General features: G+C 58.1%; 1 protein-coding gene across 9 annotated transcripts in view; it reads right to left on the minus strand.

The window, feature by feature from the left end:
- Positions 1-4,374: 4,374 nt before the first annotated feature.
- Positions 4,375-27,125, minus strand: part of ATP11A (ATPase phospholipid transporting 11A) — a 126,536-nt gene continuing 103,785 nt past the window's right edge. For 2 of the 9 annotated variants that reach the window (XM_044380178.3, XM_057307126.1), the window contains exons 20-30: positions 26,626-26,800; positions 24,919-25,021; positions 24,625-24,770; positions 23,817-23,876; positions 22,920-23,047; positions 21,331-21,466; positions 20,869-20,892; positions 15,675-15,740; positions 14,898-15,001; positions 13,093-13,258; positions 4,375-8,287 (exon numbers count right to left, since the gene is read on the minus strand). In XM_044380178.3, the coding sequence (XP_044236113.1) occupies positions 8,072-8,287; positions 13,093-13,258; positions 14,898-15,001; positions 15,675-15,740; positions 20,869-20,892; positions 21,331-21,466; positions 22,920-23,047; positions 23,817-23,876; positions 24,625-24,770; positions 24,919-25,021; positions 26,626-26,800 (1,324 nt within the window). In that variant the 3' untranslated portion in view covers positions 4,375-8,071. Of the gene's footprint in view, positions 8,288-9,283; positions 9,386-11,465; positions 11,553-13,092; positions 13,259-14,897; positions 15,002-15,674; positions 15,741-20,868; positions 20,893-21,330; positions 21,467-22,919; positions 23,048-23,816; positions 23,877-24,624; positions 24,771-24,918; positions 25,022-26,625; positions 26,801-27,125 lie in introns of those variants that run through there. The other 7 variants (XM_044380184.3, XM_057307136.1, XM_044380182.3 and 4 more) reach the window with 7 other exon arrangements.

A 27,125-nucleotide genomic window follows, 5' to 3' on the forward strand; every position in this document is an offset into this window, starting at 1 on the left:
GCTGGGTCTGAGGTGGGAGTTGACGTTTGCCGCATCTGGAATGCTGATTTACTGTTTGAAACTAGCACTTGAGATTAAATCGTTTATGTAAAAGCATTGCTCTCCCAAAATTCTCTATTTTTTTTAAAGATTTTATTCATTTATTTGAGAGAGCGAGAGCACGAGCAGGGGGAGCGGCAGAGGGAGAAGCAGGCTCCCCGCTGAGCAGGGAGCCCAAGGCGGGACTTGATCCCAGGACCCTGAGATCATGATCTGAGCTGAAGGCAGACGCTTCACCAACTGAGCCACCAGGCATCTCCCCCAAAAAATCTCTATTAAGAGAAAGTACTAACAGCTCAGGTGGTAAACACTTGGCTCTCCACGTCGGGCTAAGAAGAGGCACAGGACAGTCCTCGTCCCCCTCCAAGAAATGGGTTCCCCTTAGGGTGACTCTGCCCTCAGCACACTGGGTCCAGGGTGGGGAGGGGACAAGTGGGGACACGACCGCAGCAAATCGGGGGGCCTGTTGGCCATCCTTTGGGGAGCTGCCTAGCGTTTCAGAGAACCAACCTTGTAGCGGGGAGGATGGGGTGCGCTGGTCTCTTCTCCGGCCCCAAGTAGGCTGTGAGTCTGCCTGGACCCTCACAGCGGCTGATGTCCCTCCCTGGCTCGCTCCTCCTGAACTAAGGTGGCCTCGGGCAGACGTTCTTCACCGCGCCAGCTCCTGCCATGATGGGGGCCTTCCCGCACGTCCGTTTCTGGAAGCAAATGGTCAGGGCTGCTCTGCCCGACCACAGCCAGCAGCCACCCCGCAGCCCAGGAAGCCCTGCTCAGATGGGCAGGTGCGGCCATGAGCCCTGCAGGTGCAGGGATTAGTCGGGCAGCGGCGTTCTCACTGAGCCCTGCATCCGTCCCAGGCCCCGCGCAGGCCCCGGGCGTTCACGGGCGGCCAAGGTGCAGTCCCCAGGGCCAGACTGCTGTGAATACAGATACGGCAGGGGAGCACCCCTCCCCACCCTCTTCCCCTGCCCAACCCTCGGGGCCTGGAGTGCAGGGTGTCCCGGGCCATCCCAGGGGAGTGGGAGACGAGCCCAGTTCGGATGGGCCGAGAAGAGAATGGGGGTACAGAGCTGGCTAACGGAGACCCCTCCTGAGGGTGTTTAAAGGGGGACTGAGGAATGCACCCCAGCTGATGCCCACGGAAGCTTCGTGCGGAAGGGCCGCTCGGTGGACAGGGAGGCACCTTGGCCAGCCAAGGGGATGGCTCACCCCGGGCCAGCTCTGCTCCCTTCGAGGAGGAGGAGGCCGGGCCCTGAGGGGCGTGTCGGACCTGAGTCCCACCCTTCCATGTCCCGGGCTCTTGCTCCCTTCCTCACTCGGGCTCTGCTTCAACCAGGGGCCCCGGGCTGGAGCCTGGCTTGGCCTGGGCTGCGTCCTCACAGCGGGGCTGTCGCCTCTTCGCACCCTCCCACTCTTGGCTGCTCGCTCACCTCTGCACGTGCCTGCACATGCAGCCTCTCTGCGTGCCCAGCCCTAAAGCCGACGAATCCCCCAGCGGGTCCCCCAAAGCAGGGTCTTATGGGTTGAATTTTGTCCCCTCAACAAGATACGTTGAGGCCCTAACTCCCAGGACCCCACAGTGTGAGCTTATCCGGAGACAGGGTCTTTACGGAGGCACTAGGCTAACGTAAGGACAGGCCCAGTCCCCAGTGCGACTGGTGTCCTTCTTTACGAGGGACGTTTGGACACAGACACGCTCACAGGGAGAGGCCACGGGGAGACAAAGCATGGATTCAAGGGGACGTGTCTGCAGGTGGACGACGGCCAAGGGCCACGCCCTACGCCCACCAGCCGCAGGATGGAGCCTGGAAAAGACCCTCCCTCACGGCCTCAGGAGACCCACCCGGATCCAGACTGAGCGACAGTGACTCCTGTCCAAGCCGCAGCCCGCGCTACTCCGTCCCGGCGCCCCAGGAAGCAGGCCGCCAGCAAGCCGCTCACCAGCTGTCCCTTGAGCGCTTCTGGAGCCGGCTGGTTTCCAGGTAGGACGGCCACGTCCGTGCTGCCCGATTATCTTTCCACCCCGTCCTGTCCAGGTAGGACTTCCGCCCCCGGAACCACGTGCTCCGGCCACAGATGCTGACGGTGTGACGGGATGTCACCGGTCAGCATTTCAGCCTGCGTGTGCCCTCCCCGGACACAGATTCTTTCTGCTCCACTGGTTTCTAAAGATCGGGAACAGCATTCACAGCCTAAGCTAATTAAAACATTTATTTTGATATTTCATTTTTTGAGTCTCTAGTAGGTCTTTAAAAATTCTAAAGATATTATAACTGAGATTCCCAAGAGGATGTGTTTGTTATTAATTATCTTAAAACCTTTCTCCTCTCCTTGAATCTTGTAAAAACCAAGTGAACAAAACCACGGATGTGACTTTTTTCAAATTACGATTTTGTGTGACTAATTTTAAAGGTTAATCCATATTCTTCACAGGCAATACATCAAGGAATCCATATTTCTTATGAAAGTTTTAACAAAGAACTTGGGATAGCACCTGTACGTGGCCCCTCGAGTGTCGGGCACAGCAGTTCTGTGGCCCCGGGACACGGTGATCCCCGGTATCTTGCCGACGGGTCAACAGAGCAAACAAAATGATGTAAGGTACATGACGGGTCACCTCGAGTAATGTGCTGTGCGGCGCGAAGCATCCACTTCTCTGGACGTTGAGGTATCTTCCCAAGATTGGCTGCCATTAGTCATGACACCTGTCCACTCACTGTGGGGTTGGCGTCCTCAGTGTACACAAAATTCCTTCAATGATTCATAGTTGATGGGTTCTCGGGTAACAGGGTCAGTGAGGACAAGTGAGGGCAGCTCTGTGATGAGTTAGACATTTGGTAGTCGACTCATTGTTCCTGAATTATTCCAACGAGCGTCTGAATCCTAAAAATGTACAAAGGCGAGCGTTTTCCCTGGGGAATTAATAGATGGAGCATTTTAGTGGGATCCCCTTGATGCAGGAAAGAAACTGGGAAAGACTGTGTTCCCAAGATTTTGCATAAAGAGGGAGCTCCGTGGGGCGCCTGGGTGGCACAGCGGTTAAGCGTCTGCCTTCGGCTCAGGGCGTGATCCCGGCGTTATGGGATCGAGCCCCACATCAGGCTCCTCCGCTAGGAGCCTGCTTCTTCCTCTCCCACTCCCCCTGCTTGTGTTCCCTCTCTCGCTGGCTGTCTCTATCTCTGTCGAATAAATGAATAAAATCTTAAAAAAAAAAAAAAAAGAGGGAGCTCTGTAGCATGTGGGTGCTGGTTGTCAGGGTGCGGCCGAGTAAACGGTGTGTGTTCACGGGACACACGTGACTGGTGCTGGCTGCTAGACCCGCGAGCCTCCTGCCAGCAGCACAAGGCGCAACAGTCCCAGCCGCCAGGGTGGCCGAGGCCGGTGTGGACCCTGCACAACCATGACAGGTGCCAGAGGCATTCACTTCCTGTTGCCTCCACAGTCCCGTGTCGGCCGCTGGCGGCAGTGACAGCCACCTACTGGGCACGCTACTCGGCACGGCCTACGTGCTTGCGTCGTGCTGCGCAAGGGCCGGGACCAGCCCCACACTTGGAGCCGCACGTGGTGGAGCCCTAGGTCCCTCCCAGAGGTGTGGCGAGGACTGGGAGGTAGCCGTAGCGTCCCCAGCCTGACTCCACCCTCGCCCCCTAACCGGCTCAGAATCCCAGGGTCTGGCGTCCGGTGGTGTGGGTCTGAGGTTGGTCCTCACACGGGGAGCTGGAGGGTCGGCAGCGGCCGGGGGGCAGGAGGCGAACCACCACCCGAGGGAGAGAGGGGCTGCCCCTGGGATCTGACTGGGCGGGGAGGGGACACACAGAACCAGCCCGCTGTCTGGACCCTCCCGGAGCCGGGTGTGAGCACGGCTGCGGGGCCCCTCCCGGAGTCTGGACGGGAGGAGGGAAGAGCAGGAGCAGGGCAAGAGGGAGGCTGGGGGAGGCGTGTGGCCGCAGGCAGGATGGTCAGAGGAGCGGCAGGTGGCGACGGGCGGCTCAGCGGGCAATCCCATGATGCCCATCTCCCGTCCTGAGGGCCTGAGCCCACGCCGCGGCCTCGGTGAGTACAGGTGCCACCGGTCATCCAGGGGACGCCTGCCCACCTTCAGCCTGAACACAGGATGAGAGGTTCGCCCTGCAGCTTCTGGCCCCAGAGACTGAAGCCCAACTGCTGATTTGTTTGTTTATAAAGAAAACAAACCAGACATTTTTTCTTCTTTATTGCAAGCAGATTCAAATCTCCTACTTAAACGATCTGCAGAAAAGTCCAATATAATTAATTTTAAGTCATACTTTACAGGAAAAAAAGTTAAAAACAGTGGCATACAAAATAAACTTTATAGAAGTGTAAGATTTGGTTTAATCACAATTTAATTTTTCAAAGCGGGTTAATGAATCATTATCAATTAAACATTACTACCTGGAGGCTGATTTATTATCTTAACTGCACCTACTATGTTCAATAATTTAAAAATAAATTCCAGTATTTATGATGATGACAACTATAGCTACCATTCATGTTAAATACATTTTGAAGATTCTCTTTTATTCACTACATGATGGGCATTTTAAGTGACAATGCAGACACACATCATAATTTTAAGTCAGAGACAATATATGCATATTAAAATTCTGTGTATTTTGATAAGGTAAAAAATAAAGCTATATAAACTGATCTTTAGATTTTTTCTGCAAAAGTAGAATCACACTTTAGTAATACTTCCGACGCAATCTTCATTAAAGCTCTGTTTACAGACAGTATCAGAATGATTCTCAGTCCCGTTCACCTACCCTCTCACTTAAAACGATGCATTTGCCAACTGACACTTTTCCCGTTTTTAAATGGGAAGCTCCCAGAAGAAACGTAGGCGGCAAGAAAGTGCACGTGGAAATGTGACCCGGAGCTGTTCAATGAATAACGTGGACCTCGAAGGAAAGGAGGAGGTCAGGTTATTCCAGTCGGCGCAACACAGGCGACAGGCGAACTCAGTGGTTTTAAAGAAAACGGCCGGAAAACCCCCTTCAGGCCGCACTGGGCATTTGGTTGATGCGCGACAATTCGAGATTAATGAGAACAGCACGTAGGAGACGTTTTTTAAAGCTGCAAAATCTCACCAGGCCAAACTACAATTCTCTAAACCCGTCCTGCAAAAGCTGGGCAGTTGGGCCTCCTTCCCATGCGCAGGCACCGCCACCACGAGGGCCATCTGGTCTGCGCTCACCCTACGGAGTCAGGCGCACAGAATAGTCGACCTGGGTTCTAACCGGACTTCCAAGAGGACGCCTCTTCCGCCCACTGCACGCGGCAGAGGGCCGGCCAGTGCTCCCGGAGGCTCGCAGAAGCCCCGCGGCTGGGAGGGTCCAGACGCCGCTCTCTGCCGCCTGTCTCGAGCGCAGGGCTGTCAGCCGGGGGCCTCGCAGGGAGGCGGCGTGCCACACTGTCCATCTGCTTAACACCCGGGGCTGCCGTGCCCACCCCCGGCTCCTGCCAGCACACGAAACTCGAGGTCCGAGGAGCCCTGTGTTCCCGGAGCTCCTGGCAGGGTCCCCTCGGGAAGGAGGCAGGATGGCCAGCGCCCAGGGCGCGTGTATGTGTGCGTACCATGTGGCCCTGAGCGGACACGGAGCTGAAAGCAGGAGATGGGGACGTGGTCGGGACCGCCTGTGCGTTAGTGTGACCTGCTCTGAAGGGGATGGTGTGTGGCTTCGGAACCACGTCGGGACCGGTGGGAAGTCACGGGTTAGTGATCCATTCCTGCGTGCAGTCCTGAACAAGACTTCTGAAACGAAGAACGCTCGAGGTTGACAGGACTTGCTCTCAGTCAGCGTAAGGCAAGTGAACAGGAGCTACCGTGGGTGAGGTCGACTGGGTCCCACGCGCGCACTCATCCCGGACGCTTGCCGCTCTGTCCCCCGCCCCGGGTCCACGTCCACCGATCGGGCGCAGTCATGGAGGGTTTCCTAACAACCTGACACAAGACATCTGGAGTGCATAAGGGGTTGGTGACTTTCCCAATGAGACCGCGCCATCAGAGGCAAATGGTGACCGTCTCGGTACAGGTGGAAAGAGGATACAGAACCACCCCTCAAGAAGCTTCTATTTTAAGGCCGAAGGATGGAAATCAAAAACAAAACAAAAAGCAGACGATAATCTCCATCGACTGTGAAGAATCGGGAGCGAAGTATTGTGCTGTAAACACACGTCCGCCAGCCACGGCAGCAGCGACAGACACAGGCGCGGAGAGTAAATCAGATCTGAGACCCCACACTCATCGGACGTGGACACATTCAGCCGAAACTCCCACCGGAATTTAAATGCAAAGTGGCCAAAAGTTCATCAACTTAAAAAATAAAAGCTTTAAAAACATACTTTAAAATCAGATGTGGTATGTTAACAAATGAACGAATAAAGAGATAGAAACAGCTATGAAAATACTTCGTGCAAAGGCAACTTTAAGATTTCTAAAAAAATACATTACAAAGAATTTGTTAACTAAACATACAGAGAATCTGTCCCCTACGGGTATGACGTTGATACCCATATGAGGTTCTTAAAAACAGCTGTAAAAACGCACACACCATCGTTCGCAGGGTCTAGCACGGACGGGCCGGCCAGCGCCACCCCACGCGGGAGGCCGGGCATGCGGGACGGAGACCCCGACGCACTCTCCGTCCTTTCTCCTGGTCTTTGGTTTGCTGTTTCTACTTCCCCTGAACGTACCCCAGCTACTCTGTGTACGCAGTCAAGTCACCCCCTAGTTCAAATAAATATTTTATAGGCGAAACATCAAACTGTGCAATCTGGGCTTTGCAGAAGGCCTGGCGTGGGACGTGTTCTCTCACCAGTGTCCCTGGGGCACAGCCCGGGACCCCGCAGCGGGCAAGGGGCCCGCACGTCGTTCAGCCTCTGGGTGATGCTCTTTGAAGGCTTCCGTTTCCACACCCACACTTCGAACATCAGACTGAAACGTCTTCTCTGCAGACCGTTAAGGCTACGTCAAGGACGGTATTTCTAGAAACGAACAGCATACAGAGAAGGGACAGGGACCGTCAACGCGGCAGCCTCCCGAAGGTCCGCCCACCCTAAATGACGCCCTGGACAGCGGATCGCAACAGCGCGGAGCTAACAGACAACGAGGGTTTGGTCCCGGGGTCGGCTGTGGGCAGCGATCCAGGGCGGCAATCCTGCTTCTCAGGGTTCAGACGCCGCCTCCCCGGCAGACCTGGGTGGGCCTGAAATAGGTTTTGGAACATGGACGTGGCCCCTGGAGGCCCCCTCTCGAAGAGGACGGAGGCGTCTGCCCTGGGCTGCCGACCACAGCCTTGCCCTAAAACCAGTGAGAGGAAGCTCTCTGGACAAGAGAGCACGGGGAGGCTCGATTCGTGGGGGTGAGGAAACGATCTCAGATCTTGCACTGGGAAGGCCTGAGTGCAGCATGAGCTCTTCTTCCACACGATACTTCCTCCTTCTCCACAGGGGCAGCAGGGATGGGAAACGCTCCGAGATCCACACAGGGGATGCCAGCACTCCGTCAGAGGCACGGACTCCGTGTCGGACACGACCCCAGAAGGAAGCTTCGCTAGGCGGTGGGTTCAGACGGAAGCAAGGACGCGGTCTAGGACTCCAACAGGCTGCGGGAGCACGGGGACGCCGGGGTCTGGTCCGGCCAGTTCCAGAAGCATGAGGACCAGAGGACCCTGGACAAGGAGGCACAGAGGCAGCCCGTCCCATGGTGAGGACAAGGCCTCTGTGCTCGGGACGGTCGGCGGTATGGCCACGCCCGCTCAAGCCGGCGGCCCACCTCCACGCAGGTGTCCTTCCCCGGCGGCTCTGAGGCTGGAGGCCCTGGCCCGGGATGCAGCGGGCTGTGTGCACCCTTCTTCACAACCCAACCAGATGCCCGAGGGAAGCTGTGTGGGGCCACCAGACCCACGAGAGGTGATGACCGCCAGCCACATGCACCAGCCCTGCGCTCCAGACAAGTCCTGTTGTTCTCGTCCCTCCCTCGGGGGTGGGGAGAAGCACACACGTGTGGCTCTCAGAGGCCTGGACTGGTGGCCTGTCCACCAGTGGCCCCCCCATGGGGCGCAGGGCCGGGATGGCGATGGCTGTGCAGGAGACCGGCGAGGGGAGGCCACGTCAGCGTCACCCGTTTTGTGTGCGGGCCCGGCCACACGGCCCAGGGGCTGGGGCTCTGCGGATAGGCCAGGAGGGTGAGTTCTGGGAGGCGGTCCTGGCCGCGCACGCATGTGCTCTGTTGGAGAACAGAAAGGACAGCGTCAGTCCCGGGACCGTCCCCAAGAGCCCCGCCTAGCCTGCTCTGACGCTGCCCGTGGGGCCTCCCGTTCCAGACACGGGCCGGGCGCATGTGTTCCATCTGACTGAGGACACAGAGCCAGCATGCTCACTGCATTCTAGCCACGAACGGCTCCCCTGCTCGGCTCTATCTTCAGCTACAGACGATGTGTGTCCGTGCACAAAGTCTCTGCCAGGGGCCCCGGGGACTGGAGCTGGGGTCCACGGTCACCTCCACGCACGTGGACATGCGTGGTCTGTGCAGGTTCTTACGGCCCAAGGAAGCTGGCGACCTCAGCTACGGTCGTTAAATTTACCGGGCAGTGGGGACTGGCGAAGCCGTCCAGGAGAAATCGGTCTTAAAGGAAAAACCGTCCCTGGGCAGAGAAGGCGGTGTGCCTGTCGCACCTGAGACACCCAGCTCAGGGCGCGTTGTGAGCGTGGCTGCATTTCTGTGCCTTTCCAGGGCAGACACGGCTCCACGTGCCGGCTGGTGGACAACAGGAGACCTGGGCCAGACGTGGGCCTGCCAACGCTCCACGCCAATCACGCCATCTCCCACTGTTTTCTCAAATCTGGTCTTTCCTGAGAGACCTTTCAGGTGAAGCTCCCTCCACGGCCGAGGCTGAGGAATGAGCTCTGTTCTGGCAAAGATGCACTGAACGCGCTGGGTGGGAGGATCCCGAAAACGCGCGTGGAAGGGCGCTGGCCACGGCAGCACACGTGTGTGTGTGTGTGTGCGCGCGCGCAGTGCACGGCCATCTGCGGCCCAGACACACTCAGGCAGGTCACTTACCTGGGACAGAAATAGACATGTGTGTGTAAAAACCATTTTTTCATCATGAACCTGTTATCAAAACCGGCCAGCACAGCAAAGCTTTGGAGGAAAACCGGACAGTCTGAAGGGTCACGGCACACCCAGGAGCCCGCCGGGCGGCATGGCAGCACTGTTACCTATCCTTGGCTAATGGTGCCTCGGCCGTGGCAAGAGGTCCTTCACAAGTGGCGCGTCCGTGCCCGGCGCCGCGGCGACCGACGCTTTGAGCTTCGCACTCTGCTGCAAGGCGAGGAGAAACACTGAGAGGGGCTGCGCCTGGCCCCGGAGTGCCTCCCGTCCGCGAGCACGACCTGCCTTGCCGCCGGACAAGGGGCCTGCGCCACGCCCGTGCCGGGCCCTCTGCGGGCAGTGGGCATGTGGTCTGCCGTGGAAGTCTCTGCGAGCTGGGGGCAGCAGGAGGGCGCCGCCAGGGAAGGAGCGGGTCTTCCTAACAGCCCTTCATGGGACAGAGACCAAGGGACGGGACCCGGTAAGGCGAGGAGGACCAGCCGGGGCAGCAGACCGGGGCCCAAGGAGCAGCCTCTGCCGGGAGGACCAGACCGGCTGCTCCAGCCCAGTGGCTTCTTCAGTGCTCACCCCAAAGGGGAGGGACTGCACCTGCCTGTCCCTCTGTCCCTGTCCTTCTCCCCGACCACAAGGCTAGACTCCTGAAGGGCTCAGGGGTCACAGTGCTGCAGGTCAATGCGGCCAGGCAGCCCAACACTGCTTTCTCGTCAAACCGTATTAATGCCTCAGGAACCAGCAAGGAGGGAATTTTAAGAGGTGAAGGAGTACGAGGTGTGAGATGCAGACTGTCTTCTGGCGAGAAGAAGGATGAGCTGATCAGGGGAGGGGGTGCTGCCCTTCGCAGGGATGGGATCGTACCCGGTAATGCAGAGAAACACGTGTACAAATATGTATACATGGGTCTCACATGTATACACACGAGACCTGGTGCCTGTGATGTGTTTCTTTTTAACAGAACAGACGGAAGGAAACAGCCATCGTCTGAAGTGCGGACTGGTCCAGGGTCTGTTCCTCCAAAGTTTTGCAGGCATCCGGGGGGGTTCCCAGAAGCACACGCACACCCATGTGCGTGCCAGGTGCTCCGGGAGCTGCAGGTGTGGGCACACCTGCGGGACGCCTCATGTGGCCATGGACCCTGCAGGGCGTCCGGCAACAACCCGCCCCGAGCACCCAGAGGCGGGTTTCGAAGAGCGAGTCTTAGCAAACCTCATCCATCAACAGGGAAAGGGTGTATTTTTAGCTGAGAGTTGGCAAGATTTAATCAGTTTCATAAGCACATCCTGTGACTTCAATGTTCCTAATAATTGCAACCTAAATGTTTTCAAGTACATACCCAGTGAGATGAAATTATGTCATTTATTCTAGCAAATTCTGATGGCACCCGAGAAGAAAAATTTTGATTGCTGATGATTACCAGAAGTTAAAAAAATGCGCCATGCTGTTAAATAATAGTGTTTAAAATGTACAGAGGATGAACGGTCATTAAAAGAAAACAAAGCCTTTTCTCGCTTAGGTATTTTCCTATGAACTCACTGCACTAGAAAACAGTTTCCAAGCATCACTATCTTGAGGCCTCTGTAAGGGTGTCATTTAGACACACGGACAAACAGCAGACACACGGACAGAAGCCATCCCTGGACAGCTGTGCTCTACACTGGACGCGGCTCCATGCTGCCGAGAAATAAGCCAGCGCGGCTGCTTACAGCAACAGAGGCTCTCTCTAAAAATCAGATTTTTAAAAAAAGTGAAAAGGGAATTTGGAAAAACACCTGACCCAAACACATCTCTCTTGGCTTTGTCCACGGTCTGAGTGGCTCAGCCCGAGCCTTGTCTTTTCTGCAGTGCCTTGTGGGGCCTGCACAACATTCTGTCGTGGGGGCCTCAGTTTCCCTGTCTGTGCAATGGGTACACAGAGCTGCCTGAGTGAGGAGGTCGTGCCATCAATCCGCCATTGGCTGCGGAGAGAGGGGTGGTGCTGCGTGGACTCTGCCCACATGGGCTCGAGCGACGTAGGAGCCGCCATGCCCACGCCTGTGTGCAGGGGCCACGGGTACCCACCAGCCAGTGCAATGCAGTGCAGCCCCGCACCCTGGCAGGGGGGACCCGGGACCTCCCACGGACACGGGCCACGCGCACTCCCCACACCTCAGACACGGGTCATGCCAGTAGCCCTCACGTGCGCTCACCCTGAGCAGACATGAGCCCGGGAGGGATGCTGGACGGCTCGGCGAGGAGCCAGCCCTCTGCCTCCTGCAACGAAACCCCACCATGCCAAACGACAGGAAAGCATCACCTTGTTCCGTTAGAAACTCAGACTGCTGGAGGTCTGAGAGAGCATAAAGATGGTGGACTGCTCGACAGAAAGGCACTGGCTCTTAGTCTGAAGTCCCAGAGGGGTCGAGGGGCCGCGCACATCGCGAGACAGGTGGGAGCGGTTATTTAGGCAAAGAGGTCGGAGACAAAGAGAAGGAGGAAGGGAAAAGAGAAACAAGTTAAGGCAGTCAAGCCCGTTAATCGCAGGAACCTCCCTCGCGCATCCCCGCCATCGCGCTAAGCGAACCGTGTCCTCCCTGGATGCTCCCCTTCTGGGGGGCTGCACAGGCCTCTCGTCCCCACTGTCTTTCTCCTCCTGCCCCGACACCTCCCGGCACGCCCGCCTGTTCAAGGCGGTCTCGTAAAGCTCAGAGCGAAGGCGTTCACGCACACTCACGAGCTGTCGTGCTGACGACAGACACACAGGCGCCAAGGAGGGAACCGCTAGGGACAGTGGCACTGGGCCCAGCACGCTAAAGTAGCACAGACTTCTGGGAAAGCTCACCCCCCGGGGTCCCATTCAATCGTGGGGACTGGGGGAGGCGGGCGCATGCGGTGCCCAGACCTGGCTCCCCACAAACCCAGCGGCGGCCTGGCTGTTTCCCACCCCAGCACTTGGAGGCTGAGCATGGGGACCGTCTGAGCTTCCCAGAGGCCGTCCCTCAGGTCCTAAAGTGCGTGGACAGTCCTCCCACCTGCACGCCCACCTGTGCTCTGCAGGGAGAGCCCTGCTCGGCATTCCGCACACTCGGCAAGATCCTCCCTTCTTATGGGGGTCTGCACCTCCTCGGGCAAATCGCAGGGGTGAGGGGATGGGGGACGTCCCCCCCCCCCGCCAAGATCGCAGGGGTGAGGCGATGGGGGACGTGCCCTCCCTGAGATCCCAGGGGTGAGGGGATGGGGGACGTGCCCTCCCTGAGATCGCAGGGGTGATGGGATGGGAGACGTGCCCCCCCCCGAGATCGCAGGGGTGAGGGGATGGGGGATGTGCCCTCCCTGAGATCACAGGGGTGAGCGGGGTGTCCTCCCTGAGATCGCAGGGGTGAGGGGATGAAGGGGGATGAGCCCTCCTGAGAACTCTGAGCAGCTCCGAGTGACCCCTGCTGCTGTCCTTAAGCCGGGGTGGGCATTTTGCACATCTCACTTCTCTCCTGAATCCAGAACTCAGCCTGTTGGCCTCAATTTGGGATTGTGGAAATTAAGTGACCCTAGTACTCACCAGAATTTCCTAATATAAATGCTAACATTTTGGGCCACATTCACCATCCCTAAAACTAATGCAATTTTACCTTTGAAGTAATGACTAATTTTAAAAGCTTTTTTAGATTTGCAAACAATAATTGTCCTGCATGGGCTCAGTCCTTCTCTCTCGACCTTTCTCCTGTTCCGGCTGACTAGCTTCTCGGGTCTGGACATAGATCACCTTGCACTTTACCTGCGTTCACATTTCAAGCCTCAGCAGTAATACCTGGACTGACCACACCTCCCCCGCTTTCCTTTCAGCGGTCACAGCGCCTGCTCCGGCTGGGCCCCCGGGACAGTGCCCCGCGACCCCACCGCGCCCGTGGCACGGCACCCCCAGCCCTGGAGCCCCGGCCCGCCCATACCTGCACTCTCTCCGTGGCACTGGGCCACAGCTGCCTGCAGACGACCTTCTTGAGCACGTCGGGAAGGAGGCTGACGGTGATGAGCAGGACGATGACCAGCCAGGCAGGCCCGCTGGACAGCAGCTGGATGAACACGTAGTACATCCTCTGATAACTGAGGAACGGCCTAGAGAAGCGGCAGACGGGCTGGTCGGAGGTCAACCGGAGGACGCCGTTCCCAGGAGGAGCCCTCCCGCTCCCTCCCCGACCCGCGCGGGCGTGTATGCGCCTCACGACTCAGGAACAGTGGGCTGCAGCACTTCCCACCAGGCCGGGCTGTGAGGACGGGACGGAGGGAGTTCTACAGACTCATCCCAAAGACTGAGGACGGCCCTGGAGCAGTTTCGGGACAGCAAAAAATGATTTTAAAAAATTAAAACAGATGTTTTTCTTTAACTTGGAATCGCAACCTGAGCAACGGCTACTAACAGGCAGAAGACGCCCGGGTCCGGTCAGCAGTGCTAGTCAACCAGCCAAGGCGCGTACGGTGAAAAACTGACATTGTCTTCTACGAAAACAGCACGAATGGCCTTCCTTCCAGACAAACCTATGGCTCAAGAAAGTATCTACACTGGGTTCCACGAGAGAAGCCGGAAGGGCCAATAGCGAACCTGAGTCGGTTCGGCCATTCTCACGCCCGAGGCTGAGGAGCAGGGCGCACAGGCGTCAGGATGAAAGGTGGACGAGCGCTGGGGGCAGAAGCCCACCTGGCTCAGCACCGGCAGGTCCCAAAGAACGTGCAGTGCAAGGCACGGCCACTAGAGGTCAGCGATGCTCGGAGGCAGGGCAGAGCCGAGCTCACAGCTGACCAGCACAGTGGGGGGACTCCCAGGTCGTGGCATCCCGCACCTCCCCCGGGATCCCGCACCTCCCCCGTCCCAGCCGCGCTCAGGAGATGCTCCGTCTCACGCGGAGGTGGGGGCACAGTGTGTGCTGTGACAGGAGCAGGCACGAAGGCTGAGGCCACCCTGACCAGGCGGGACCTCCCTGCCTGTGCGGGGCTTCAAGGGCAGCACCACGCAGGGCGCTGAAGCGTGGGGTTTTGAAGGATACATAGGAGCTCACGGGGCAGGCTCGTCAGAAAGGACAGCCTGGGCAGAAGGAACAGCATGAGCCAAGGTGTGACGGTAAAAGCACCAGGAGGGGTACCACACACACGGCCACTTCTTGCCCTTGTTGGAGGCCACAGAGCCAGCACCACAGTTTTATCGTCCTGTTTGTTTTCCACCTGGCAGCCACCTGAACTTCCTACAGAGCACTGGGACTCTGCCGTCTCTCTGCGGAGGATCCCGGGTGGCCTCCCAGGAGCAGGGCTCGGTCTGCTGGCAGCCGGTGGGGCTCCAGGCCAGCCCCACCCACTACACCCGCTATGCCTGCTAAGCCCGGCTCATCCCCACTGTGGCATGGAAGGCGGGCCGTGCCACGCCCGACAGGCACTTAGCCCGCGCCCCATTCCAGGACATGTGCATTTAGGACGCCAGGCCCACGACCAGGAGGGTGATGCCCGCCCAGGCCGCGGTGTGAACGACTTCTCTTGAGAAGACTCGTCTGACCTGGGATCTGAAGCAGGTCCCCTGCGGCAGCACCCGGCCTCCCCGGTCTCAGCTAGTCACCTGCCACACGGCGTGGCTCCCCACGGAGAGCGTGGGTCCAGGGAGCGGGGGCCCCTCGTCCTCGCTCCCCCACGGCCCGCGGCCCCACGCCTCGCCGCGGGATCGGCGGGAGCAGGAAGCTCCTGAGGGCCTGTGAGGGTCTCAGACTCGTACCAGATAATCCCTCCCCAGAGGAGGGAGAAGACGACGTAGAAGAGCAGGGACCCCCAGATGACAAAGTGGTTTATCCAAGTCCAGTAGTGCGTATCGAGCGCCAGCTGAAAGAGAGGCAGGCCGGGAGTCGGGGCCTCGTCTGGGCCAGAAGGAGCCACCGCAGCGTGGATCGGCAGCCGCGGGAGCGGGGGGCACAGCCCACCCTGACTCCGCAGCATCCCAAACGCCGACATAACCCAGCGGCGGAAGCACAGACTTGGAGCCTCCTGGAGGAGAGAGAAGGCAGCGCCCCCGCGCCCCGGGGAGTGCGGCCCGGAGCATCTCCCGCATGGGGAGGGCCCAGTGGCCCCGCGACCCTGACCCTGTCGGCTGTGTTCCCACCCTGGAGACTTGGGGCGACAGCCTGAGGACGCTCAGTGTGGCCCTGAATACAGAATCGGCCTTGACTTTCAAAAGAGCTAAATTTCCCACAATACATTCGTTTGTTTTAAAGTAGATTTTGACTCTGTTGGGGTGGGGCTGCTTGTCATTTTTAAAGGAATTCTAACTTGACTCCGTTCATAAAAAAGGCTCATTCCCTCATCCACCTTCTGTGTAATTCCAGAAGTTCACATATTGGGTCGCCCGGCGCCCACTAAGCTGAGTCCCCGCTTGACTTACTAAATGACCGAACGTGACCCTGGAGGGTGGCCCGGGGCACGGGGGGCTCCAGCCCGGGCACGGTTACAACGGACAGGGCGGCTGAGGAAGGGACATCAAGGGTGAGCGAGCGCTTACCTTGAGTGTGACTGTAAATACCATCACAGTGAACACCAGCGTCCCAAAGGTCCAGTTTCCAAAGATCTGTGGGGGGAACCATCCAGAGTCTGCAGTTACCGCACATCGCTCCCCTCCGCACTCAAGCCAAGACCACACACCTCACCGCTCTTGAGGGCCAGCACCCCAGGCCCCGAGGACACAGGGGCCGCGTCTGTTACTGACAGGAAGACGCTGGCTATCAACACCCCGGGCACCCCCAGACCCTCAGGTCCCCATGCCACCCCCGGGTGCCAGGTCAGCAATTGGGAGATGGGCTCAGGCCCTTCCTGCACTGACCCCTTGACCTCGGTCCCTGACCCTCCATAAACATCAACCCTAATGCGGCAGACGGAGAGGGGAACATCCCCGGGAGCCGGAACGCTAGTGTGCACGGTGCCGGCCGTGTCTCCCCCGCGTCGTGTTCCATGTGGAAGAGACACGACCCAGCTCTCCCCGCCTCCCTGGCTCTGCGCCTTCTGCGTGCTCAAAGGAGACTCGGGGCCCTGGCTACCTCCTCTGAACCCAACTGGGACGCCTGCCTGCTCTGGAAGAAAACCGACAGCAGCAAGTTGCTGGCAAGCAGCTAGATACGGGTCCCCCTGTGAGGATGGGCTTCCCTGGACAGTCCCGGGGGACAGGGAGATGGAGGCAGACGACACAGCGGCACAAAGGCCCTGGCAGCCAGTGTGAGGGCCAGAACCACAGACGCGCCAACAGCCCCGAGGAGGACGAGCCCGCCCGGCTGCCCGGCCCCCGACCCCCACCCCCCGTGGTGTTGCGCAGTCACACGTGGTGAAAACAGAGGGTCAAATCACAAGAACAAGACATTTCTCAACTACAGACACAGACACAGAAAACGAAATACCGACTCTTGGGGGAAAATCAGTCACTGAAGATTTTATTCTCTGGGAGATTTCTCCGGAATCCCCTATGGACCGCCCCGCCCCCCTTCTGGTTTCTGAACCGTGTCTCTCAGAAAACGTTCCTAGTACTTCTTTACAAGCAACAGCTCTAGTTCACTAAGAATCAAGAAGCCGGAATACAAACAGCTTTCTGGTGAGTTTGCAGCAGAGAAATGGGCCTGCATGCAACTTCACGCAGGCGAACACGGAGGCCAGGTCTTGGCAAACGTTGGGCAAGATAGGGTTCTAGAACTCGCGCGAGGACACAGAGTCCCACGGACATCTGGACCTCCTTCCCCAGTCCATAGCTGTGATCAAACGGGGCTTCTGTCACTCAGACCCAGACACGGAGGCTGGTGTCTGGAGGCGACTCTCCCCCCAGGGGACCCCGGCAAAGTCCCAGGACGGTTCTGGCTGCCATGCTGGGGAGGGGGCTGCTACGGGCGTCTAGCAGGGAGGGCTGGGGTCTGCTGTCTGCACAGGGTGGCCCCATGACCAGCGACCAGAACTTCCCACCCCCAGAGGCACTCGTGCCCAGACAAGAAACTCTGATCAAGAAGGGCTGTCTGGTCGGGGCTCCTGGGTGGCGCAGTCGTTAAGTATCTGCCTTCGGCTCAGGGCGTGATCCCGGCGTTCTGGAATCAAGCCCCACATCAGGCTCCTCCATTGGGAGCCTGCTTCTTCCTCTCCCACTCCCCCTGCTTGTGTTCCCTCTCTCGCTGGCTGTCTCTCTCTCTTCAAATAAATAATAAAAATAAAATCTTTTTTAAAAAAAGGAAGGGCTGTCTGGGAAACGTTTCACTTTTGGGGCAGGAAAAACTTTGAACTCTGAGACTGGAGGCAGCTTGGCAGCCATGGACAATGCTTGGCCAGCAGGGTGTCAGAAACTGCGCTGCGTTTAGTTATCACCGGAAGCTAATGCTTGCAGACAAAAGGACCGGGTGAGCCTATGTCAGGCTGGAGCAGCCTCGAATCCCACTCGTGCCCGTCAGCGGGACGTGGCAGGAAGGCCTGCCCCCGCCACTTCCCGACGCCGTGGGCCCCGTGGTCACCACCCCTGCTTGGCAGGGGACACGGAAATCTTTTTGAAGCGTCAGGTAACAGCAAGATACAGACACGTGCGTAGCCCAGCAGACGGGTCTCACCAGCAGCACCAGGAACCGGCACATTTGTACACTGGTGACCACGGCAGACCCGGGTTACAGAGCAGTTCTCCGGATGCTCAGAGCAACGCACGGGCCTCAGCCGTGGTTCCTACAGGCACGTTGCAACGGCACACGACTGCTGTTGCTCCAGAACTGGAAATTCTGGTTGCGAGCCCCAGCAGTGAAGACGCATCTGCTCAACCTTCACCCGTGCCCTCGGCCGGCATTTCTGACCCACGGACGGCCAGTCAGGGTACCGCTCTGGGAACACCCTCTAAGTCCTCACTCGTGGCCCGGGGAGCCCTCGGGCTTTTGTTATTGGGTTGCTTGCCACTATCGCCACGGATTTTGGGGGTGGGAGGTGAAAGGGTGTCCAGAGGGTTTTGTTTTCTGAATGACATCGGTCTCCCCCGCGGCCCCGCACCTGATTCCGAACAGTGCACTGCCCTCGGCGGTGCTGACTTCCAGGGACTCCCGGCCTCATTCGGGGACAGCGGACACCTCGGGAGCGCCTGCGAGCGCCAGCTCCCCTCCCCCATCTGCCCACCCAGGAGCTTCTCATAGGAAACCGTCCTCCTAACAAGCCCTCAAACCCAGACCAACTTCATCTTCTTGAGTAAAAATATTCCACAACAAACACAACCGTGTTTTCTCAAGGTCATGGTCATAAAAACCCCACCCACGCTCCCTTCACACGGACTCCGCCGTCTGCCCTCGATGTTTGCTGACTTCCATTACCACGTCTGCAACAGAGCCTGCTGCCAACAAGGGGACGTCCATTACGACCTCCGTGTGCTCGTTTGCGCCTCGGAGGGAGAAGTAACTTTGGTGTCTGTGTAGAAAATACTCCATTAGTGAATTTCTTCTCAAGAAGTTGAGTGTTCCCTCAACACCACACGTGATCTATGCGCGTTCCTACAGGTGGCGTAGCGCTCAAGAAAAGGGGTCCTCACCTACCGACCATCGGTGGGGATGGGACTTCTGAGCCGTGACACCACGAGATACGTTCTGAGCAGGAAGGGTGGGGGTCCAGGGAGGGGTGGACATTACCGTCAGCAGACTCCTGCTGCCCATGAACCAAGGGCGTCATCGTTACCGGAGACTAGCCCTCGATGCACTCGGGTTTTGGGGTTTATCTGAATCTCTACAGAACCAGGATACAACGCCAGCTCAGTTTTGTGGGTGACCGAACCCTCTTACCAACAAAGCAAACAAGAACGGCTCCATCTGGAGACAGGGAGGCATGGGGGGAGGTGGCTAGAGTGAGAACGCCAGATGTTTAACCCTGGCCTTGCCCTGGTGTAGTGGCCTTGGGCCACCCCAGCCTCCGGGGGCGCCTGTCCCCCCAGCGATACGGGACAGAGATGAGCACCGCTCAGGACTGGGGATCCCGCGTTTACCATTCACCGTGCCCTGACAGGCCCGGTCGTCGGGCTCCCGACCACCTGCAGACACTACTGAGCTGCACGAGACTTCATGGCTCACACGCGTCACTGGACAAACCCTCCCGTCACAGACCCTGCTCGGCACCAGCCGCCCCGTGCCTGGTTCACGGCACCACCAGGCTTCAGAGCGGCTTCTCACACGACAAGACGTGTGCTGTGTGTATTGAACCTCTGTCCGGACAGGCCAGCAAGCGGGGCCGAGGGCAGGCCCTGCAGGCTCTCAGCAAGGCACCTGCTGGCTGACTTAGACGCGGTGGTGCCGGCCGATGGTGCTTTCTCCGTCTGGTCTCTCTTTCTGCCCTTGTTTCAAAGTCTAACGAACAGTCCTGTGCACTAACAGCCCAGCAAAGGCATGCGTGCGTGCGCGGGGCTATCAGTGCTGTGGAGAAGCACCAGCCCCGAAGTCAGGATCCAGGCTCTGTGGAAGCTCAAGGCACCCTCAAGAAACAGGCCAGTCGGAGACACAGCAGCAGGCACCGGGGAACGGGCAGGAATCCCTGCATGCGCCGGAGGCGTCCAAAGCACCACGGCACCCTGACCCGCGGCAGCACGAGGAGCGGCTGGAGGGGGTCTGGCTGGGCACAGCAGGGCTCCGGGGATTTGAGCACAAGGACGAGACACTGCCTGGGCCTTGCGAGGGACCACACCGCGCCCGCCAGCTGGCACGACCACGTCCAGGGTGCACGGGCCACACGCATCTTCGTGTGTGTCCATTCCCCGCTGAAATTGGGCGGGACGGTCATCTCACTAAGTCCTGTCGAGACCGGGGCAACGAAGGAGCAGCACAGAGTAAAATCACGCCAGCGGCGTTGCACAAAAACCCCGCTGTGAGCGCTTACGCGTACGTGACTTCATCTGCGGGAACTCCAGCTGCCTCGGCGTTAACGCCAAGCAAAGGGTGACAGCTGCGTGAGGAGGCTTCTCGCAGTATTAACAAGCTAACTCGGTCCCCACGTCCCAGCTCCGGGAACCCGAAATCCTAGTTCTTCCTAAGACACATGCAAGATGCTCCCTCAGCCTCGCTGCAGGAAGTCCTGTAGGGACCCCGCAGGAGGAGGGTCCGGGGCGGGCTGGCACCCGGGAACTATCCAAGCAAATGAAGACAAAGAATGTTCTAGAAAAACGTCAAGCTTTAGAAAAGTGAAATGAGATATTTAAAACATTTTCAATTTAGTAAAAGTTGATCTAAGCTACGATGAAAGAAAACAGCACCTCTTGGTAGTAAGGAGAAAGAAAAAGTTCGCCACGCACCAGCGAACGGCCGACCACCTGGCGGGGAAAGAGGCACCTCCGTCAGTGCAGCCGCTAAACTGGGGCGGGCGCCGGAGGGGACAGCGCCCACACGCCCCCGTGTGTCCCCAAGGCCGGGTCTGCCACAATCCCGTGCCTGGGACAGCACCTCGCGTGGAAGTTTAAGGGAAGTTCAAACGTATCAACTGAAAACCACCCCGGCCTGGGCCGGCGAGCCTGACACAGAACTCCAGAGAAGAAACACCAAGTACGAACGACCAGATGCAGACACACGCATCTAAGGCAGCACCGGCCCCACGAGGGAGCCGGCGGCAGCTAGCGGTTTCTACCGACAAAGCACACAGAAGAAGTCACAGGTGAAAATATTTCGAGAAATATTTTATTTTTAAGGCACTCCAAAACATAAAGGACAAACCCACAGTTTTCTTACCATGTGTGTGTTGGTGGTCATTATCTGAGTGGGGAGGGAAGCCAGTGGCAAAAAGACAAAATTAAGATACGAGTAAAACACCCAGAGATGATGCAAACAAGCAGAGGGCTGCCTGGCTACAGCGAACTCTGCAATCTACTCACTGCAAAGGGAGCAAATACTTAGGTAAATACACGTGAGAAAATGCCTCAATGTGCTGAGCACAAAATTAATTCCCACAGGAAATGGGCTAGGCCTGAGCGATGGAACGGCACGGACCTGCCCGAGAGCAGCTCGAGGCGGCAGGAGTCCCGCCAGCCTGGGGCCCCGGGAAGGGTGCATCCGGCAGGAGCAGAGGCGCCGCGGCCTCGGGGCGGTTTGGTGGCCAGATGCCCCAGGACCAGCCCCACAGGCTAACCGACCCACGCCCGTATGGGACCCCCACGAGGCCCAGCCCACGAGAAGTACAGGTTGCGTACTCACCTGTCCGTTGCTGGTCACCGTTGTGTTTTCAAACATGAAGTAAGCACCAAAGAAGAACACGAGGGCATCAAACACTCCCAGGAACGTCCAGTAGACGAACACCCGCCAGCGCAGCAGAGCGTTCTTGGCGATATCTCTGTGAGGACACGGGCGAGACCGCAGGTCAGGAACCCCAGACCCTCTGTGGCCGGGCCACCCCCACGCTCTGCAGGGACCATCCGTCCAGGAAGGCCCCCTCAGTCAAGCACCGTCCCAGGCTCTGCCACGCGATGGAAGTGGGTCGTGGAGAAAGGATTGTGGTCTGTCCGCTGTGGGCCACCCTGCCCGGCACGTCTATCCCCTGCCTGACCTCCGCCGCCTGCTGAACAGCCCTGTCCCTCACCCAGCGCACGCCTGGTTCCGCAAAGGCCTTGGGGCGGCCACAGCACCAGACTGCCGTTCCAAGGGCAGAGTCAGAGCACAGGGAACAGAGACATGCTTGGCAGGGGCCCGGGGCCCAGACAGAGTCCCCGTGGGGTCAGATGCGACTCAGACATTCGGTTCTCTCCCTCCTGACGGACACGCCTGTGTCTAAAGGCAGACAGACGCGCACATCTCTGCTTGTGAACGGACCCAGGACACGAGGCCCACGCGCGTTCCCGTGTGACATGGGCTGTGGGCCACAGGGTCATGGTGCATCTCCTGGCGCAACTCTCACACCGGTTAGCGCACGGACACCGGCTGCAGGGGACCCTCCGGAGACGGGCCTAACCGCCGTCTCCCATCTCCTCAGACGCTTCCTCTACCACTGAATGTAAACACAGCGAGCTCCACGCTTGCCTGTCGCCCACGGATCACTGGGGCTGTGGCGCTTCCAGATCCCGTGTCACGGCGGACATGACGGGGCTGGGAGGCTGGCAGGTACTGTGCACTGTGTGGGCATGGGAATGCACACGCATGTGCACGCACACGCATGTGCACGCACACAGATGAATACCATTAACCTGGCGCCCGGGGGGATGGCGTTGCACCCTCCATGCGATGTTCTGTTGGGCATTAAGCAGCAGGGAAACTGGACAAAGGCTCACAGAACCCGTGTACCCTAAAACTACGTGACATGAGAAGTTAGCTTTCAGCAGCCACAAGAACAGTAACACGCTGAATCTGCCAGTCATCTCGTGGTACAATTCCAAAACAGCACAAAAACACCTTTTCCTCATTATTAAAAAACCCTTTTTAGCCAAAAAAGGGTCCTCTGCGATCAGATCTGTTAACTTTTCTTTTTATCTCACTGAATGGAACGTGCTTGGTTTTTAAACGATAATTTAGGCTCTAAATCCACTGGGGTCACCAGGGGACAGAAATGTGTATCCCGGGTCCTTCCATAACTACCGAAAAGCATGGCAAGACCCCAACTGGCTTAATAGGCACGTTTCAAAGGCAGCACAAATCCTCTCCCTAAATTTGAGGTCTGTTCACTTCAGCTGCGTCGCTTCCCCCGGAAGACTCTCCGGTGGCAGCGAGCGCACCGGCTGACACAGGCGCTTCTGGGTCTGAGCAGCCCGAGCGGGCACTCCTGCTCAGGGGCGGTATGCGGGGGCAGCGCGCACCTGTACAGGGAGGGGTCTCTCCGCAGCGTGTCGATGCTGACGTGCTGCTCCATGAGGCTGTACAGCAGGATCGGGAGGGAGGTGAAGCTGATGTTGTACAGGGTCAGATAGGCCGTGTCGTATAAGGTCTGCGGAGAGGACAAGCCCACCTGAAGCCCGCACCCGAGGACCGCCACAGCTGCTGTCACGCGGTGCACGTACACGCCGTTTCATCTGCAGAGCCCCACACACGCGAGCATTCCCAACTGCAGCTACAGATGGCAGGACATTTTTGACTCCTTCCTGGCGTCAACGCTCAGGGTTACGACCAGGACACACCCCAATCGGCCGCTGCAGACTCGCAACAGAAAGGGTGCTGGAAAGTCTGCAACCTTGATGCCGCCTTCTAGCCCCCACATTCCCCAGTGTCAGCCCCTCGGACAGAAGCAGGGACGTTACGGGAAGGGGCTGCCCCGAGGGGCCACTGCTCTCCCCGGCCGCTCGGCACCTGGGTGTGCCAGACGCCGGTGGTCAGGCACCCGGGAGAGGGTCTCAGAAGCCAACTCAATCCTCTCCACTGGGGGCGGAAAGCCACCATAGCCTTTGTGGGCGGGTAAGCATGTGCTGGGAACCTCGCTGGTGGGCCACATGAGTAAGCCCACGGTAGCCACTGGGGCCTCCACGTCTGCTCCTGAACCTGCCTGTGGACCGGGCTGCACAGGGGTGCGAGGTAGAGGGCACTGCACCCCTGCAGCCTGCTCCCCCTTATAGCCTCCTCGCCCCTGCAGCCTGCTCCCCCTTACAGCCTCCTCGCCCCTGCAGCCTGCTCCCTCCTGTATTCTCCCCTCCCCTTCAAGCACCCACAAGGGAAGGGAGGTAAGGCCCAGGGAGCTTCTGACCCCACACAGTAGGACGCACCTGTTGTGAAAATCCACAGAAGAACTGGTATAAAAACTGAGGGAAGATGAAGCAGACATTCTGAAAGGCAAGCCACACGCTCATTAGCTCAACAGCCTGCCGTGAGACGCGCCCACCCTCCTCAGCTGGCCCTGCCACACGCTGTATCTGCAGGAAGTGACCCCAGTGTCCTGTGTTCTCAGAAGGGCGGGCCATGAGCTGCAAAGTCTGCTCTTATTTTAACGCCACCAGCAGGCGCACGTTCCGGTCGTTCTGTGAGCGGCCAGCGTCCAGGGACGCTGCTTACAGAGGAACGAGGACGCAGGGGTGTGAGCATGGCCAGGAAAGCATCTGAGCGTGTGACGAATGAGGAGTCACCGTCAGGACGCACGGGAGAACGGCTTTCCCTCAGTCATGTGACGACAGCAAGGTTCCTTTTTTTTTTTTTTTTTTTAAAGATTTTATTTATTTATTTGACAGAGATAGAGACAGCCAGCGAGAGAGGGAACACAAGCAGGGGGAGTGGGAGAGGAAGAAGCAGGCTCATAGCGGAAGAGCCTGATATGGGGCTCGATCCCAGATCGCTAGGATCACGCCCTGGGCCGAAGGCAGACACTTAACCGCTGTGCCACCCAGGCGCCCCAACGACAGCGAGGTTCCTACTGGTTCCACGCCGAACCGACGTGCAGAGGCGTGTTGGGCCTCCCCCGTCAGGGGTAACGCGACACCCCCTCCCTCCCGGCCACTTCTGTCTCTTCCTGAGCCGCCCCTCGTAGCCCCGGAGCGGCACTCAGCACACCGTGCGGCCGCAGCACGGACGCTCTCCTACCTTATAGAAGAAATACTGCACAAGCTCGGATATCCTGATGTAATAGAGATGCCCGTGAACAAGCAGCATCTTCTTCAGGTGCTTAAATTTCGGGACCGCATAGTCGCTGTTCCTTGCGGCCTGACGACCTTCCTTCCCAATGACGCCTGCAGGAGGAGACCCGCTCTCAGCACCGGGCGAGGGCAAGCAAGAAGCGAAACGAGGAGACGAGAACGTCTGGACCCACCCGTGCCCCTCGGTCCCGCCACCAGTCCCCCCTCCCCGCTCGTGGGCACCCAGACGCGGGCGGCTTACCGATGCCCACGTGCGCCTCCAGGATCATGCTGACGTCATTGGCACCATCGCCGATGGCTAAAGTAATAGGGTGCTCTTTTGAAAGTTTGATTAACTTAACAATCTGGAAAACAAACAAACGCAGAACTTATCTTCTCTGTTTTCTGTCTGCACAGATCGCTAACTAGGCGGAAAGAACACAGACGTCAATCAGTCAAGGAAGACGGAACAACGGTCAGCTTGGCGCGAACCTCCTCCGCTCAATGTGCTCTCTGCGCACAGGACGGATCCTCTCACGCTGGACGCACGGCAGAGCAAAGAGGAGCCCGCTGACGTGCGGTTACAAGGAAGTAAACTGGGAAAGGCTGGTGGGCAGCAGCTGCCCGTGACGGCTGCGCGCTAAGATTCAGCCGACGGGGTCCAGGCAAACCTCCGGGGACGGCACGTTCGGCTGGAAGACACCGCCATGCCAAGCTCCTTGCTATCGAGCATCTATTTTTTATAAATAAGCTGCCTGTCACGCTATTTTAATCCTCAAAGTCGTCACGTGTGCAAATCCAATCTGGAAATTCAATACAATTAATAATTACAAGTGTGTAATCCATTTCTTTGCGAACTTTTTCTCCATCTACGTGTCTAAGGGCCGCAGTTCAGGGTAGCAGACCGAGAAGACGAGCAGCCACGTGTGGACGCCTGCCGTTTCAAGATCAGAGTCCGAAACACTAGCGTGTGTAAATACTTGTGAAAGTCAGTCAGAAACAGATAAAAGGGACCATGTAACACATGAAAATCGAACATCGAGTCCTTAGGTTTGCCCTTCTGGATGGGACGACACAGGTTTACACGGAGCCCGACACAGAAGACGTGGGGGCGGGGGGCAGGGCAGGACCGCGGTCACGGGCGCCTGCGGGGAGGGGGTCCTGGTGCGTCTCTAGAGGCTCTGCTGAGCCCCACACACGTGGGATGCTAGAAATGCTAGAAACGACTCTTCACACGCGGCCTTCAGTGTTTTACCCTCACCCCTGCGTCAGTCGGAGAAGTGATGGGATTTCTCTCACAAACGGTTGAGGAGAAATGGGTCTCACGCATCTCAAACGCGGCTCGACACAGTGAGATGTGCTGTGGCGTTCCTGATACAGGAAGACACCCACGCTCACACGTCTTCTACAATGCTCCACAAATTACTGAAAAGAAACGTGTCAGGTGTGGGTCTCCAACAGATCACGTCAGGTGGGTAGGACAGGAGCGTGGAGCCCAACAGGCCAGAAGCTGTATTTGGGTGCCAGTTTCCAAATACATCCCTGTAGACAAGGTACCCGGTGCTCTGCGTCTCAGCGCTCCCGTGTACGGTCAGCAGGACATCGCTCACGCGACAGTGCCATTCTGCAGGGCTCGTAGCTCTGCCACTGCAACGGTGCCTCACGATGCCCTCGCACCCTCCCATCTTTCCTATGGAGTCTTACAAAGGAGGGGCCCTCTGCACGAGAGGTCGTACGGGGCCAGGCTTCCCGGCTCCGGTGGGAGACGTATCCCTCGGATTCAGCCAACTCTCAACTAATCACCACAAGCAAAGTAAAATCAGGATGGAAATTTCTACCGCGTGTGCTTCTATTTTAAAAAGGTGGTGACTTGCTAGATTAAAAAAAAAAAGTCAAGGTTGTAAGAACGAGCTGGTGGCTCTGGGTGCGCCCCCCCCCCCCCCCAGGGGCTGGCTGAGATGGGGCCAACCTGAGCTTTCTGCAGGGGCGCCATACGGCAGCACAGCACGGCGCTGCAGTTCCGGCAGATCTCCAGGAAGAGCTCTCGGTAGTTGCCGCAGCTCCCGTCCTCTCGGGGCTTCATGATCAGAGACAGCGCCGCCCCGTCGATGATCAGACCGTAGTCCTGCATGTCCGCGGAGAGCCTGCTCGGTCACACAAACCAGAGCCGTCACTCAGCAGCCAAGTCCGCAGACTGCCAGAGACCGCACCGGTTTTTTTTTTGGGGGGGGGGATATCTGCAGATGTTATAAATTGATGATCAAAGGGTTAAGAGACTGGTATTCCTTCTTTTATCAACACGGTCTTGGAGCGCTGCACAGAACGCCCTTGACCACGTGTAAAACTGAGTTTTAGCTACACATCTCATGCCGCCCAGGGAAAGCAAACCCCGAGCTCTCGCTGCGGTTCTGTGCGCACATTCCGCCACTTCTGCACAGAGGACAGAGCGCGCGGATCCTGCGGCCTGCA

Source organism: Ursus arctos, unplaced genomic scaffold (assembly GCF_023065955.2).
Source record: "Ursus arctos isolate Adak ecotype North America unplaced genomic scaffold, UrsArc2.0 scaffold_10, whole genome shotgun sequence".
Lineage (NCBI taxonomy): Eukaryota > Metazoa > Chordata > Mammalia > Carnivora > Ursidae > Ursus > Ursus arctos.